We start from the raw sequence: 13,275 nt of genomic DNA on the forward strand, positions 1-13,275 counted from the left end.
TGCAAATTGGTTACTAATTCCTGCTTTTCCCTCTTAATGTAAATTTACATCCTTCTCTCATCTGTTGCTGCTGTGCTTTGTAACTTCTTGCCTATTTTGAATTACCAGAGTGGATTTCCTTCTCTTTCCTGCTCTTTATAGCACCAATGGAGCTCTTGAGCGTGATTCCCTGGCACTGGGTGCGTTGTTCCTTGAGTATGTGGACTTAACCCGGATGCTTTTGGAGGCTGAGAATGAGAAGGAACTGGATGTACTTAAAGACATCAGAGCCCATTTCAGTGGGATGGTGGCCAATCTCATCCAATGTGTTCCTGGTAAATAGTTTTCTTACTTTTTATTGCAGTATATCATAATTCACTGGTCCAGCAGCAGTACTAGTAGATGTAATGGCCGTGACTTTAACAGTGTTTTCCATACACAGACTAAATTGCATATGCATTACAAATGTGAATTTAAATGGTCATATAGAAGTCTGTTTCGTATTTTCACCATCTGCCTCTCTCTTTCTCTCACATCTGCACAGTCCACCACAGGCGCTTCCTCTTCCCTCAACAGTCTCTGAGGCACCATCTCTTCATTCTCTTTAGCCAATGGGCTGGACCGTTCAGTGTTATGTTTACTCCCCTCGATCGTTACAGTGACCGCAACCACCAGATCACTCGCTACCAGTACTGTGCTCTCAAGGTAAGCAACACCCATTTACCCAATCCCCACCACACAGCTGGAGTTATACCATCAGTTTTCATTTCATTTTTCATTTTGAGTTACAGAAACCTTAGCGTGAACTCAAATAAGCTTTTCCCTCCTAGGCCATGTCAGCAGTTCTGTGTTGTGGTCCAGTTTTTGACAACGTGGGCCTCTCTACTGATGGTTATCTCTACAAATGGCTTGACAACATCTTGGCCTGTCACGACCTGCGGGTAGGGCAGCTCTGGGATCTACGACAGCCTTTAATAGTTGCTTTCTATTTTTTCTGAAGGTGTATTTTGGTCATTAGGTTTCAGCACTTTAGCTTTCTTCAGGAGGGTTATTATTGAAAAGCGTCTCTACATGATATCATTTTTGCTTTTAGGTGCACCGTCTAGGATGTGAGGTGGTCATCCTGCTTTTAGAACTGAACCCAGACCAAATCAATCTGTTCAACTGGGCTGTAGATCGCTGCTTCACTGGATCATACCAGCTGGCATCTGGCTGCTTCAAGGCTATCGCCACAGTCTGTGGTAACAGGTAGGGAATCATGCATGAATTCTGATCTTTTCTGCTGATGTCTTTTTCTGTCAGGACACCAAAGACCAACAGACTTTACGAAAACCTTTTAACCTCCTTACTAGGAAGATCAATACAATTCCTTATGGTAGTCCATAAAATGTTAAAATGTTATTTGAATATTATTTTAATACCATATCTACAACTTTTCTGCTGAATAAGAAAAGTTTTTGTACTTCCAAAGCATAGAAATTGGTAAACGATATTTTTTAAAACGGATTATTCTGATGACAGTTAATCAGTTTAACCAGTTAAATCATGTAATGCACATACACTTTAGGAAGATGTTGCCCACCTGTCTGTTTAGGTTCACTGGATTAGTTTTTATCACAACCACCAACCGATTACAATTTCCTCCTTATTTTGTCAGGAACTACCCATGTGACCTGGTGACTCTGCTCAATCTGGTGCTGTTCAAGGCCTCAGACACTAGCAGGGAAATATATGAGATCTCAATGCAGCTGATGCAGGTATAAACACTCATGCAGCACACCGAATACGGAGACACTACTCCAGTATTTAATGTTTATCAATTGCAGAAAAATAGGTAGGAAAAAAGAAGCTTAAAGCCAAAATCTGACAAAGTATTTTAACTCTAAAGTTAAATAATCTGTGTCTGCAGGTACTGGAGTCGAAGCTGTGTGCATACTCCAAGCGAATGGTGGAGCAAAAACCTGGTAACATTTTGTATGGAACACACGGCCCCCTGCCTCCCCTTTACAGTGTCAACCTGTCTCAGCTCTCCATCCAGCTTGCCAGCATGTACCCAGAGCTCACTCTGCCTCTTTTCTCAGGTAAATTCTTCATGTTAAATGTGTGCACATGTTTAAATCCAGTCTGCCCTGTGATCTACAAGTAAAATAAGTGCAAAAATGGAGCAATAAAAAAGACTGGACTACTTCATTAGAACCTCATTTATGTTTATTTTGTGGAAAGTCGTACATCCTAATTGCTGACCCAGGTGTAAATATAAACTCTCACTCCCATCTTATTATGTCTCCCTGGACGGTAAGGTTTCCACGTCAAAAAACTCGATATCAAATTAAGGAAGCAAAGGCACCCAAAATGCTGTTTTTGTGACATTAAAGTCAGTTGTGCTCAATACTTGCGTATCCAGTGTCCCTCAAAAATGCTGAAACAGGCAGGGTGTTCTCCAAAACAGCTCAGTCTGTTTGACTCCTAAGAGGCCATTATTCTCTCTGAGACAGTTGAGAAATGTATTCCCACTGTCTGTCTCTTGTTATTGAACACCTTAAAAGAATGCTCAGCTTCCTCTGGGCACTTAATAATCACATTTTTTTCCTTCCAGAGGTGAGCCAACGTTTCCCAACCACCCATCCTAATGGCAGACAGATCATGCTATCCTACCTGCTACCTTGGCTGAGTAACATTGAGCTAGTCGACACGGGTCTCCTGCCTCCTGCATCAAGCCCCTGCACACCAGAAGAGGAGCCTCGTGGTCAGGCACAGGGTCTGGGTCTGTCCCCCAGTCTGAGAGGTAACGGCTGGGGCTCCTTGCAGGCAACTTCACTGGTACTCAACAACCTCATGTTCATGACCGCTAAGGTAGGAAGCCATGTGTTCTTATATGTGAATTTTCTTTTCCTTTCACAAAGACATGCCCTGCCTTATCACTGATTTTTTCTTGCACATTATCAGTATGGAGACGAGGTTCCTGGACCAGAGATTGAGAATGCCTGGAATGCTTTGGTGTCCAACGAGAGGTGGAGCAACAACTTGAGGATCACCCTGCAGTTCCTTATCAGCCTGTGTGGAGTCAGCAGTGACACCACACTGCTGCCTTATGTAAGTGGAGTCTGTACATGCTGACACACTTAAAGTCAAATCAGAGTGATTTATTGATAAAAACAAATGCTGAAATAAATTGTCACAGTTACCACAAAGATCTCAGTGTATTAGATTTCTGATAATGATGTGCATCTTTCAGATCAAGAAGGTGGTAATTTACTTGTGTCGCAACAACACCATCCAAACTATGGAGGAGCTGCTGTTTGAGCTGCAGCAGACCGACCCAGTCAACCCTGTGGTTCTGCACTGTGACAACCCTCCCTTTTATCGCTTTGCTGCAAGCAACAAAGCTTCCACCTCCCAGACAGGTGAGGGGATATGTTCCTGTCATAATCGGTGATGTGAGATGACGCTGAATTTTAGCCAGAGGTTTTTCTGTGACAGATGGTTGGCTCTACTGTATTAAAACTGAAAACTGTGTCTGAAATGTCTCATGTGTAGGCACCACCTCCAGCAGTAACACTGTAGTGGCCGGTCAGGACAACCTGCCAGACACAGATGAGAGCAAGCTGGTCAGAGAGAGTGAAGAGCGGTCAGTATTAATGCATTTTTATTAATCTTGTATTGACAAGGCTTTGGCGATAAAATAGCTACACGTGTCTCTCAAGAGGCTAAGATACACTAAATCATGTCAGCATCGCATCGCAGCAATAAGATTTTCATACATTTTAGTCACAGACTGTACACTGTGAAAAATGTGGAAACTCTGAATTTCACTTGAAATGTCACACATTTTTCTCAGACGGGCCAGGGCGCACAACAGACTGGAGTCTCGCTACAGCAACAGCTCCGGAGGCTCCTACGAAGATGAAAAGAGTAAGTTGTCTTGTTCCTCCTGAGAGCGAATGTGCAGACTTGCTGAGATCATACAGTGTGTACTCTCGCACACACGCACACACACACACACACGCACACACACACACACACACACACACACACACACACACACACACACACACACACACACACACACACACACACAGCCAGCCCAGGGCTTTTCACAGCTGACTTATTTGGAACAACCTCCATGACGCAGATTTTTCCTGTCAGTCCAACATGTTCACCACTTAAACTTAAGACTTAATTGTCACTAATCTCCCTTAAACAGAGCCAAAGGCTTTGTGCCATCATGTGGCTACTCTGAAATGTGTGTCATTCCCTGCACTGAAATGTTTTGTTGTGTATATCAAACATTTAATTAAGATCTGAGCCAAGTCTGTTACTGATAACCTCTTTGGGAAATGCCTGTTTTGGGATGTGTACATGCATGAGTCTGCTGCTGTAGACCTCAAGTATGAAAGAGTTTCCAGTATGCAAATCAAGACAATAAAAAAAAAGTTGTGCGTACTGTTTGTGTGTTTTAACAGTTATCAGTTTCAACAGGCAGCTACAAACAACAACAAACTGAAATGCCTTAAGTGAAGCCTTAAGTGAAGCTTACTGTAACTCCACTTGTTGTGAATATTGAATGCATATTTTAAATTTACTGACCAAGTTTTGTTCTGTGTTTTTTGTAGATGACCCACTGCCGCCATACGCCGGATGGCTACTGAGTGTTCTGGAGACCAACCGTCCTCAGCCGTTACCGATGCCTGTAAACGGAGGCTGCTGGGCACCTCTAGTTGACTACCTTCCAGAAACCATCACACCTAGAGGGCCACTGCATAGGTAACCACAAACACACTAGACAAACATTCTGTTCTGAAACAACCACAAAAATTTCACACTCACTGAAAGTTGGAACGGTGTTGTTACTATCAGCAGAGTGGTGTTGTTGGGATTGGAAACAACGGTAGTCTTCACACAGACTTGTCTTACCTCCTCACAGATGGTGCGATAAACTCCAGCTCAGAATGAAACCGAGCCAGCTTGCTCTGCCTCTGCTATGTAGAGAATGAATATTAGAAAGAATTTACCACTTTGTCCTCTGTGTCTCTCAACACCTTAGAAATCATTACTCAAAGTGAGATGAAAGATGGCATGTCTGTCACCAAGCTTTACATAAGATTCATGATGCATGTATGTTCTATAAAACACCACGTGATGAAAAAACAGACTGTTGTATTGAGCTTTACATCCAGACAAATGCAATCTGTGTATCTGGAGTTTTGACACTCTCATTTTCATTCAGTTCAAAGAAAAGCCTCACAATTGCGGCAACAAGACATACAAATGACAACTCATGAGTGACAAGTACACCTGACTAAAACTACTTCCTCAAAATCACTTCTTTAAGTGTCTCGGTTGTCTCAACCACATTCCTTTACATGCAGATACACATTTTTCTTTGTCAGTTGAAGAGGTAAACCTCTTCTTGAACTTTTCTTCTTTATTGATTCCATTCATGAAGGGAATTCTCTCCTTGTTTTTCTTTTGTAAAAAAAATGTCAGCTGGCACAACCAGCAAACGAAAGCCATTCCTCCAGGACGCTACATGTGGGCCAGTTGATTTTACGTTGGCTTCAACCCAGGAGGAGGTTTTGCTAGTCAGCACAAGACCCTGCAGCCCATGCAAAGAGCAAATACTGTTGATTTTACAGAACTCTCATGAGATTTGTGTGTGTGTTGGTCCTCAGGTGTAACATTGCCGTTATTTTTATGACTGAAATGGTGGTGGATCACAGCGTGAGAGAAGACTGGGCTTTACATCTGCCTCTGCTGCTGCATGCCCTCTTCTTGGGTAAGCATAAACACAAATACACATTCACATACCTCAACTTTAGGCAGAGCCTTTATGTGACAGTGAAGTGGGAAAACACCCGAAATGCCAAGCATAAAATAACAAACCAGCTGTATTTTGGAGAGAGTAGAATTGCTTTCTACAAAAACTGGATTAGCTGGATGGCCAACGTCACAAACTCCCCTGTTTCACTCTTATCTCTCAGTGATGAGAGCATAAGGTTGAGCTTAAATGATAAGATCAAAAAATCATTATTACACGCTGACATATACAAACAGCAAAAACCTTGAGGTGTGTAGGTATTTTGTGCGACGTCCAGTAAACGCTTAGCGTGAAAGTGTGTTTTATCTACGACATGCATTGTAGCACAAACAGTTCCCTTGGAAACATTCCCAAACATGTGCACACATACCGGCCCTGTCAGCTGTGTGGAAATGCATTTGTGTGGACTGCATACTCAGCATATTAACCTTTATGTTCAGGCTGATTATTACCTTCTGATCTTTGCTAATGTGCACGTGAAGTAGTCCAAGAATCCATGCTGTCTTGTTCTGCGATTTTTTTAATTTTCATTTTACTGGCAGAAGGGTTTCTATTTTGAGCAATGTGCAAACAAAACATGATGAGGAGATAGTTACAAGGCCTAAAGTGGTATTGTCTAATTGTGATTTGATTTTCAATATTTTAAATTCAACATTCAGTTCAATAACTATTGTGTAAGAGATTTGAAACATGATCTAGAATCACAACCTGAGGTTATAAGTCCCTGATTTGAATCCACATGCCTAGTCTTCCATGTATTCCTGTCTCTGTCACTATCCCTCTCTATAAAACAATGAAATACCTTGAAAACAGATATGGGTTTGCATCAAAACCAGAAAGAAACACCAAGCGTTTGGTTAGGCATCGTTTTTCTTATGTCATCGTACAGTATGTGTTCTGCTTTGTGTACAGAATCTGAATCTTGTTGTCTTATTGGACATGTATTTAATTTGCCAGGTCTGGACCACTACAGACCAGAGGTCTACGAACACAGCAAACGTCTCCTTCTCCACCTCCTCATTGCTCTGTCCTGCAACAACAACTTCCAGGTTAGAGCGGCATCCTAACTCTTCTTGTTATCATGCCTGTTTAGCCTTTACATTGCATTTAAAGAAGATGGCATTATAGGGTTATTCAGGGCTTCAACAGGGCTTCTGCCAAGTTTCACAAGTCACTGAAGAGCCCATCTTTTTGTGTCAACAGGTGATTGCATCAGTTCTGATGCTAACAAGAGAGATCAGTGATAACAAGACCCTCACCATTAAGTCCAGCTACCACACAGAGTACCAGCAGTCACGTAAGTAGGAAATACACAGCATTTACCAGAGTATGATGACCTTAAATGACTGTTGAACAAAGGGAGAACCAACAAACCAGATTCTGAAAAATGTGAGTACATAATAGTGAGATAAAGGGCATCATAATGATAGAACACCCCTGTATGCTCATCATGGTCCCTTAGATGCACCTGACTTTCTGCGAGAGTGGCAGGCATCTCCTGTGGTGGACTCAGGACTCAGCTCCACCTCCAACTCATCCTCTGCTAGCCTGGGTGGTGGCAGCACTGCAGGCAGTGTTGGAAACTTGCCCCTTGTGACACCCGATGACCTGGAGGATCTTGAAGATACGCCCAACGAGACGGATGAGAAGACAAACAAACTCATTGAATTCCTCTCGACCAGGTAAACACAACTCCAGATGCTTTGTTGTAGAGGTGCTACGGGCACATTTTGGCGCATAAATGTTAGAGGAGGTGTGTTTGTGAAGTGTGTGTGTGAAAATTTCTGTGTGCGCTGTGCACAGGTTTAAGTGCTTGTGTAACGTGTATGTGGTGCTACTGGTGGTGGGTATACAGTGCCTGGAGTACTGTGTTGTTGTTGCTCAGAGCATTTGGGCCACTGTGGGTGCATGAGGACATCACGCCAAAGAACCCCAACTCCAAGAGCACAGAGCAGCTCTCCAACTTCCTGCGTCATGTCGTCTCTGTCTTCAAGGAGTCCAAGTCAGGTGAGAAACTACTTATGTTAATGCAAACTGTCTCTTACTAAACAACAAACATGTCAGCTCGCTTACTACCCTATGAGTCACTATATGTCGTTTAGAAAAAGCTGCAACACGTATCTCCAAAAATGGAGCAATGAAATATGTGTTTGTATGTATATCTCTATATACAGACTTCCATCTGGAGCAACAGCTGAGCGATGTGGCCTTACAGACGGCTCTGTGCAGCTCCTCGCGTCACTATGCCGGGCGCTCTTTCCAGATCTTCAGAGCCCTCAAACAACCAATCAACAACCACGCTGTCTCTGACCTCGTCTCACGCCTTGTTGAGGTGGTGGGAGAACATGGAGACGAAGTGCAGGTGAGATAGAATAAAAGGTCAGCGGGGCTTGATACATACACTATAATAAAGACATAAACCAGCACTCTACACGCTTTTCAACTAGTGAGACAACGCACAGTGATGCTGATGCTTGTGCCTGTATAATTTAACAATACATTTATGTTCCAGGGCTATGTGATGGAGGTGCTGTTAACGCTGGAGTCAGTGGTGGTGAATCTAGCCGAGTGTCTGAAAAACAGTGACCTGATGGCAGCTCTTACCAGGTTGGTGTCAGTGCTTTAATGAATTTTCTATCTACAGCGTGTCCCTAAAGTCTGGACATTTATGAAATCTCACTTTGTCGAAAGATTAAATTCATCTGCTGTCTTTCAATATGAAGTACCAGTTCAACTCTTTCTTATTTCGATAAAGACATATTTAATCTGTGGATGTGAAAAAAATTATAGTTAATGAGATTTCCTGTGTCCAGACTTTAGGGACACCCTGTATAGAAGTAGCATAGCAAGAACAGTAGTAAGGAAAAGTATCTGCATGCTTAATTCTAAAAAGGTATCATGGTGTCTTTCTTTCTCTCTAATCTAAATTTTTAATGTATGACTAAGCTTACAATACATGTGAATGTGAGGATTTAGGGACACCATATTTAATCTGTATTTGTTTTTACTGTGTTTGATCCATAGAACGTCCTCACCAGATTTTGTGACTAGTGACAAGCTGATGAACAGAAAGAGCACAGGTCAGCTGAACTTCCCCGGCCCAGGATTTGGTGGTCTGTCATCACAACGCCACCAGCGCTCCTATTCTGTCCCCAAGAAGTTTGGCGAGTGTGGCAACCAGTCGAGTGATCCTCCTCGCAGTGCAACTCTGGATCGCATACAGGCAAGAAATGAAGATTCTTGTTCAGTCTGACATGCTTATTCTCGAGGAGATTTGGCAGGTGTAGTGCATCTCATTCATTTAGCTTCCATCTTCAATCGACAGGCCTGCAACAGTCACGGTCTTGCCCGGATGGGAAGAACCCCTGGATCCTGCACTTCGTCAACAAATCGTATTGATCCCAGTGTTCTGTCGGATCCTGCACATGTTTCTCATCCTTCATCAATACTGGCCACAGTTTTCTGGGTGGCGGTGTCACTCATGGAGTCGGACTTTGAGTTTGAATATCAAATGTCGCTTCGTCTCGTTCACAAGCTGCTGTCAAAGGTAGATGCAATGAAACTTACTGATCTTCACGGAAAAGTTATGTAACAAAACTGCAGAAACAAAAGTAATGACAGAGATAAAACTAGAAGCAGAAGAATGTAAATATTAAGTAAAGCCTGTGTTTTTCTTACTACTAGCCTGACCTAGACATTGACCAACACAGCTATCCCAAGAGATTCACACTGCTGCTATTTTAAAATCAAAGATAGCTTCCTAGCATGTGAATACAAAGGCATGACTAGAGAAGCTATCAGCACTCCACGGCACTTGCAACTCAACTGGCTGCTGATCTTGTTTTGTCTGCCCCCCTTTTCAAAGAAAATGCAAATGTATATATGTACTCATTATGAATTTTAGGAAGCGATGTTAAGAATCCAACTTTGAGCTTCAGTTAAGCTGGAAAATCTCTTTTTTTCCAGGTGCCATTAGACAGAGCAGAGAACCGTGAGCGGCTGGAGAAGTTGCAGGCTCAGCTGAGATGGAGCGGATTCTCTGGCATTCAGCAGCTTTTGTTGAAGGGTTTTACCTCCCAAGCCACGTCTGACCTCACCTTACAGCTCTTCTGCCAACTCACACCAGTCTCCCGAGTGCCTGTCGTTGACAGTTCACAGTCTATAGGTAGGTGCTGGAGATGCCTGCATGATTTTAGTACCCTTTAGACTTTTCTCAGCACTTTTCATTTAAAATATGTGGAGCTGAAGCACAATATGTTCTGCCTGTGCAGGATTTCCTCTGAATGTCTTGTGTCTGCTGCCTCACCTGGTGCAGCACTTTGGCCACCCAACACAGTTCTGTAAGGAGAGCGCTGAGAGGATTGCACAGGTACCAATCTACTACGCGTTCATCATTTTTGCTTAGTGTAGTTTACTTGATTTTCCTTTTTTCTCAACTTCGGTTTCTGTTTGGTTGGTTAGGTGAAGACATTAGAGACAAACACCTTTCCTTGTTTGGGGGAAAGTGAGAAATCAAAGTGGCTTAACAACAAATCCATATCTGAAAACAGTGAAGAAAATCAAGCAAAGCCAAAGCTCGACCAGCTCTCTTACGCCTCTTTCTGATTCTCAATCCTTTCTCCTCCCAGGTGTGTTTGGTGGAGAAAAACACAAAGCTGTCCCATCTCGCTCATGTGATGACTCTCTATAAGACACGCTCCTACACTCGGGACCCTTTCTCCTGGGTCAGTGTGGTTTGCAGATACCTCCATGAGGCCTTCTCTGACATCACACTCAACATGGTCACCTACATGGCTGAGGTAAGTGCTTATAAATATACATTGCATACATTATTTTTGGGTTTACATGGTTATCTTTTTCCCAATATGGTTACAAGGATGCACTATGCAAGCATTATGCTCACCTTATTGCACTTTAGAAGAGCAAGTTATTGGATAGTGTCTGTGAAAGTTGAGTTGTTGAAGGGAAATGATTCCTTTGTCCAGTTTGTTGCAGAATTGTTTCATTTTGATATTTTATTTAAAAATTGCGCTTTTCAGTAATCTGACAGTCGTTAAAGGGCGAGGTCATCATTTACAGTCTGGTTTTTATGGGTTGTACACTCATTGACAGTACCCCGAAGCAAGATCGATTTTGTGGTTGCGTGCTTTGTCGCTTAATGAATGTCTCCCTCCATCTTCCAGCTGCTGGATAAGGGTCTCCCCAGTATGCAGCAGTCTCTCCTCCAGATCATCTACTGTCTGCTCAGCCACATGGATCTGACTGCTGTACAAGTCAAACAGTTCAATGCTGATGTCATTAAGACCATTGAGAAGTTTGTCCAGGTAAGTGTCTCACAGCACATGGTGTTTAGTATTCTCTGTGTTCTCTGTGTGATATAAGTTATGCACCGCTGTCTCTCTTCTTCTCTTTTAACACTGTGTGACATGTGATTCTATAGACAATACACTGGAAGGACGCTTTAAACATATTGAAGCTGGTTGTATCACGCTCCGCCAGCCTAGTTCATCCGGTTTACGGCCACTCACAGGGTGATCTTTCCAACCTTGAAGTCAGCAGAGTGTGGGACGGCTCAGCCAAGGCTCTGCCTGGGAAAACACTGGACTTCACATTTGACATCTCAGAGGTGAGGAAGAAAAGTCTTTACAATGCCTACCAGTCATTTACACCTACAGCACACTGAGCACACAGCTTTTCAAAACAATTTCAGAAATAAAGATGTTTTGAATGCTGACCCACTAAAAATGCATGTGGGTCTTCCTTTCTGTTTTCTTCAGACGCCAGTGATCGGACGTCGGTTTGATGAGCTCCAGGGTTCAGGCGGTAGAGAGGGGAAGGCCAGAGCCATGGCTGTAACCCGCAGTACTTCCTCCACCTCCTCTGGATCCAATTCTAACACCATCCTGGTTCCTGTCAGCTGGAGACGACCACAATCCTCTCAGGTATCGCAATTTATGTGCATGTCTTTATGCAGCGATAAATCTTTAGCACGGTTTCCTTCCAATATCAATAACGTCACCCAGTCTGTATATTTCCATCTCTGCAACATCAATCGTCTCTGCCCCTCCCTCACCCCTCATACTACCTCTATCCTTGTTCATTGCCTCGTCACGTCCCGCATTGACTACTGCAACTCTCTCCTCTTCGATCTCCCTCGCAAATCTCTCCGTAAGCTTCATCTGGTCCAGAACTCAGCAGCTCACATCATCTCCAAAACCCCCTCATTTTATCACATCACCCGTTACACAGCAACTCCCTGTCAAATCCAGAATTGATTTCAAAATCCTCCCGTATACATTCAAGGCCATCCATAACCTCGTTCCTCCCTATCTATCTGATCTCCTTCTCATCGCCTCCTCCACCCGCTCCTTTCAGCCACTCTGCTCGCAAACTCTTGGAACTCACTCCCACCGGACATCCATAATATTGACTCTCTGCCTCTTTTCAAATCCAGACAAATCAAAATTCACCTTCAAGACTGCCTACTCTCTGTAAATGCCCTTTTCCTGTTTGTGTATTTTTTAGTCTATTTTGTTGTATTTATTTTTCTTTGTAAAGTGTCCTTGGGTGTCAAGAAAGGCGCTTATAAACAAAATGTATTATTATTTTATCTTTATAGTAAGATTTTAATTCAATGACAGCTACCAATATCAGAGAGGCCTCTACTACATCCAGTGACACATTGAACTAAAGCCACCCTTCTTTGTTTTGACTTGGTATTTGTCTATTAATTAAGTAGCACTAGCAAAAACTATTGTAAACTGTGTATACGAAATGCTGTGCAAAGGTTTTAGGCTCTTACCACCTCTCTCTTACATACAGAAAAGAACCAGAGAGAAGCTGGTGAACGTCTTATCTCTGTGCGGACAAGAAGTTGGACTCACCAAGAACCCATCGGTAAGCTGAGCACTCATGTTGCCAACAAAACTGTACCTACACTGTCTGTTTAAGGTCAATAAGAATCTGCAAAGTGCAAGACACTTCCGCAAACGGCGTTCTCTGTGCTCTTTGTGAACTTTAATCTTGTGAATTTTTTACGGACGACAATGAGTTCACTGGTTCACTTGCTGTCGGTGATAACTATAAATATGTTTTATTGTTCCTTCTCATCAGGTAATCTTCTCGTCCTGTGGCGACTTGGACATGATGGAGGTGCGGGAGAGTGGCGTGTCTTCCGAGGAGGGTGGTACCAGAGAGGACACATTAGATGACACTGCCAGCGAGCAGCAGTTCAGGGTTTTCCGAGACTTTGACTTCCTAGACGTGGAGCTGGAGGACGGAGAGGTGAGATTCACGTAACGCCGTATTTCCCCCACGGTCATTTGAATTACAGTGTACACCGTCGAGTGTCTGTCCGTTTTCTTCCCTTATACCTTTATTGTACGTTTCATCTTATCTGCGTATCTTTCTTTACCATGATTGAAATGTATTTCTCTGTCCCTCCTCGTCTCTCTCTCTGTCTAACTCTGTGTCTCTCT

At 43.0% G+C, this 13,275-nt stretch overlaps 1 protein-coding gene across 1 annotated transcript in view; it reads left to right on the forward strand.

Annotated features, from left to right (window-relative positions):
• fryb (furry homolog b (Drosophila)) overlaps nucleotides 1-13,275 on the forward strand; it is a 41,565-nt gene that overhangs the window by 20,866 nt on the left and 7,424 nt on the right. The window contains exons 27-55 of the mRNA XM_022209064.2: nucleotides 142-314; nucleotides 524-684; nucleotides 810-920; nucleotides 1,073-1,227; nucleotides 1,637-1,736; nucleotides 1,889-2,060; nucleotides 2,576-2,832; nucleotides 2,926-3,072; nucleotides 3,215-3,383; nucleotides 3,517-3,607; nucleotides 3,818-3,891; nucleotides 4,593-4,743; nucleotides 5,652-5,755; nucleotides 6,755-6,846; nucleotides 7,001-7,094; nucleotides 7,260-7,479; nucleotides 7,683-7,804; nucleotides 7,972-8,159; nucleotides 8,310-8,404; nucleotides 8,822-9,020; nucleotides 9,123-9,344; nucleotides 9,764-9,962; nucleotides 10,069-10,166; nucleotides 10,426-10,596; nucleotides 10,981-11,121; nucleotides 11,238-11,423; nucleotides 11,575-11,739; nucleotides 12,620-12,694; nucleotides 12,911-13,081. Of these exons, the coding sequence (XP_022064756.1) occupies nucleotides 142-314; nucleotides 524-684; nucleotides 810-920; nucleotides 1,073-1,227; nucleotides 1,637-1,736; nucleotides 1,889-2,060; nucleotides 2,576-2,832; nucleotides 2,926-3,072; nucleotides 3,215-3,383; nucleotides 3,517-3,607; nucleotides 3,818-3,891; nucleotides 4,593-4,743; nucleotides 5,652-5,755; nucleotides 6,755-6,846; nucleotides 7,001-7,094; nucleotides 7,260-7,479; nucleotides 7,683-7,804; nucleotides 7,972-8,159; nucleotides 8,310-8,404; nucleotides 8,822-9,020; nucleotides 9,123-9,344; nucleotides 9,764-9,962; nucleotides 10,069-10,166; nucleotides 10,426-10,596; nucleotides 10,981-11,121; nucleotides 11,238-11,423; nucleotides 11,575-11,739; nucleotides 12,620-12,694; nucleotides 12,911-13,081 (4,303 nt within the window). The remainder of the gene's footprint in view (nucleotides 1-141; nucleotides 315-523; nucleotides 685-809; nucleotides 921-1,072; nucleotides 1,228-1,636; nucleotides 1,737-1,888; nucleotides 2,061-2,575; nucleotides 2,833-2,925; nucleotides 3,073-3,214; nucleotides 3,384-3,516; nucleotides 3,608-3,817; nucleotides 3,892-4,592; nucleotides 4,744-5,651; nucleotides 5,756-6,754; nucleotides 6,847-7,000; nucleotides 7,095-7,259; nucleotides 7,480-7,682; nucleotides 7,805-7,971; nucleotides 8,160-8,309; nucleotides 8,405-8,821; nucleotides 9,021-9,122; nucleotides 9,345-9,763; nucleotides 9,963-10,068; nucleotides 10,167-10,425; nucleotides 10,597-10,980; nucleotides 11,122-11,237; nucleotides 11,424-11,574; nucleotides 11,740-12,619; nucleotides 12,695-12,910; nucleotides 13,082-13,275) is intronic.

This window comes from Acanthochromis polyacanthus, chromosome 17 (assembly GCF_021347895.1).
Source record: "Acanthochromis polyacanthus isolate Apoly-LR-REF ecotype Palm Island chromosome 17, KAUST_Apoly_ChrSc, whole genome shotgun sequence".
NCBI lineage: Eukaryota > Metazoa > Chordata > Actinopteri > Pomacentridae > Acanthochromis > Acanthochromis polyacanthus.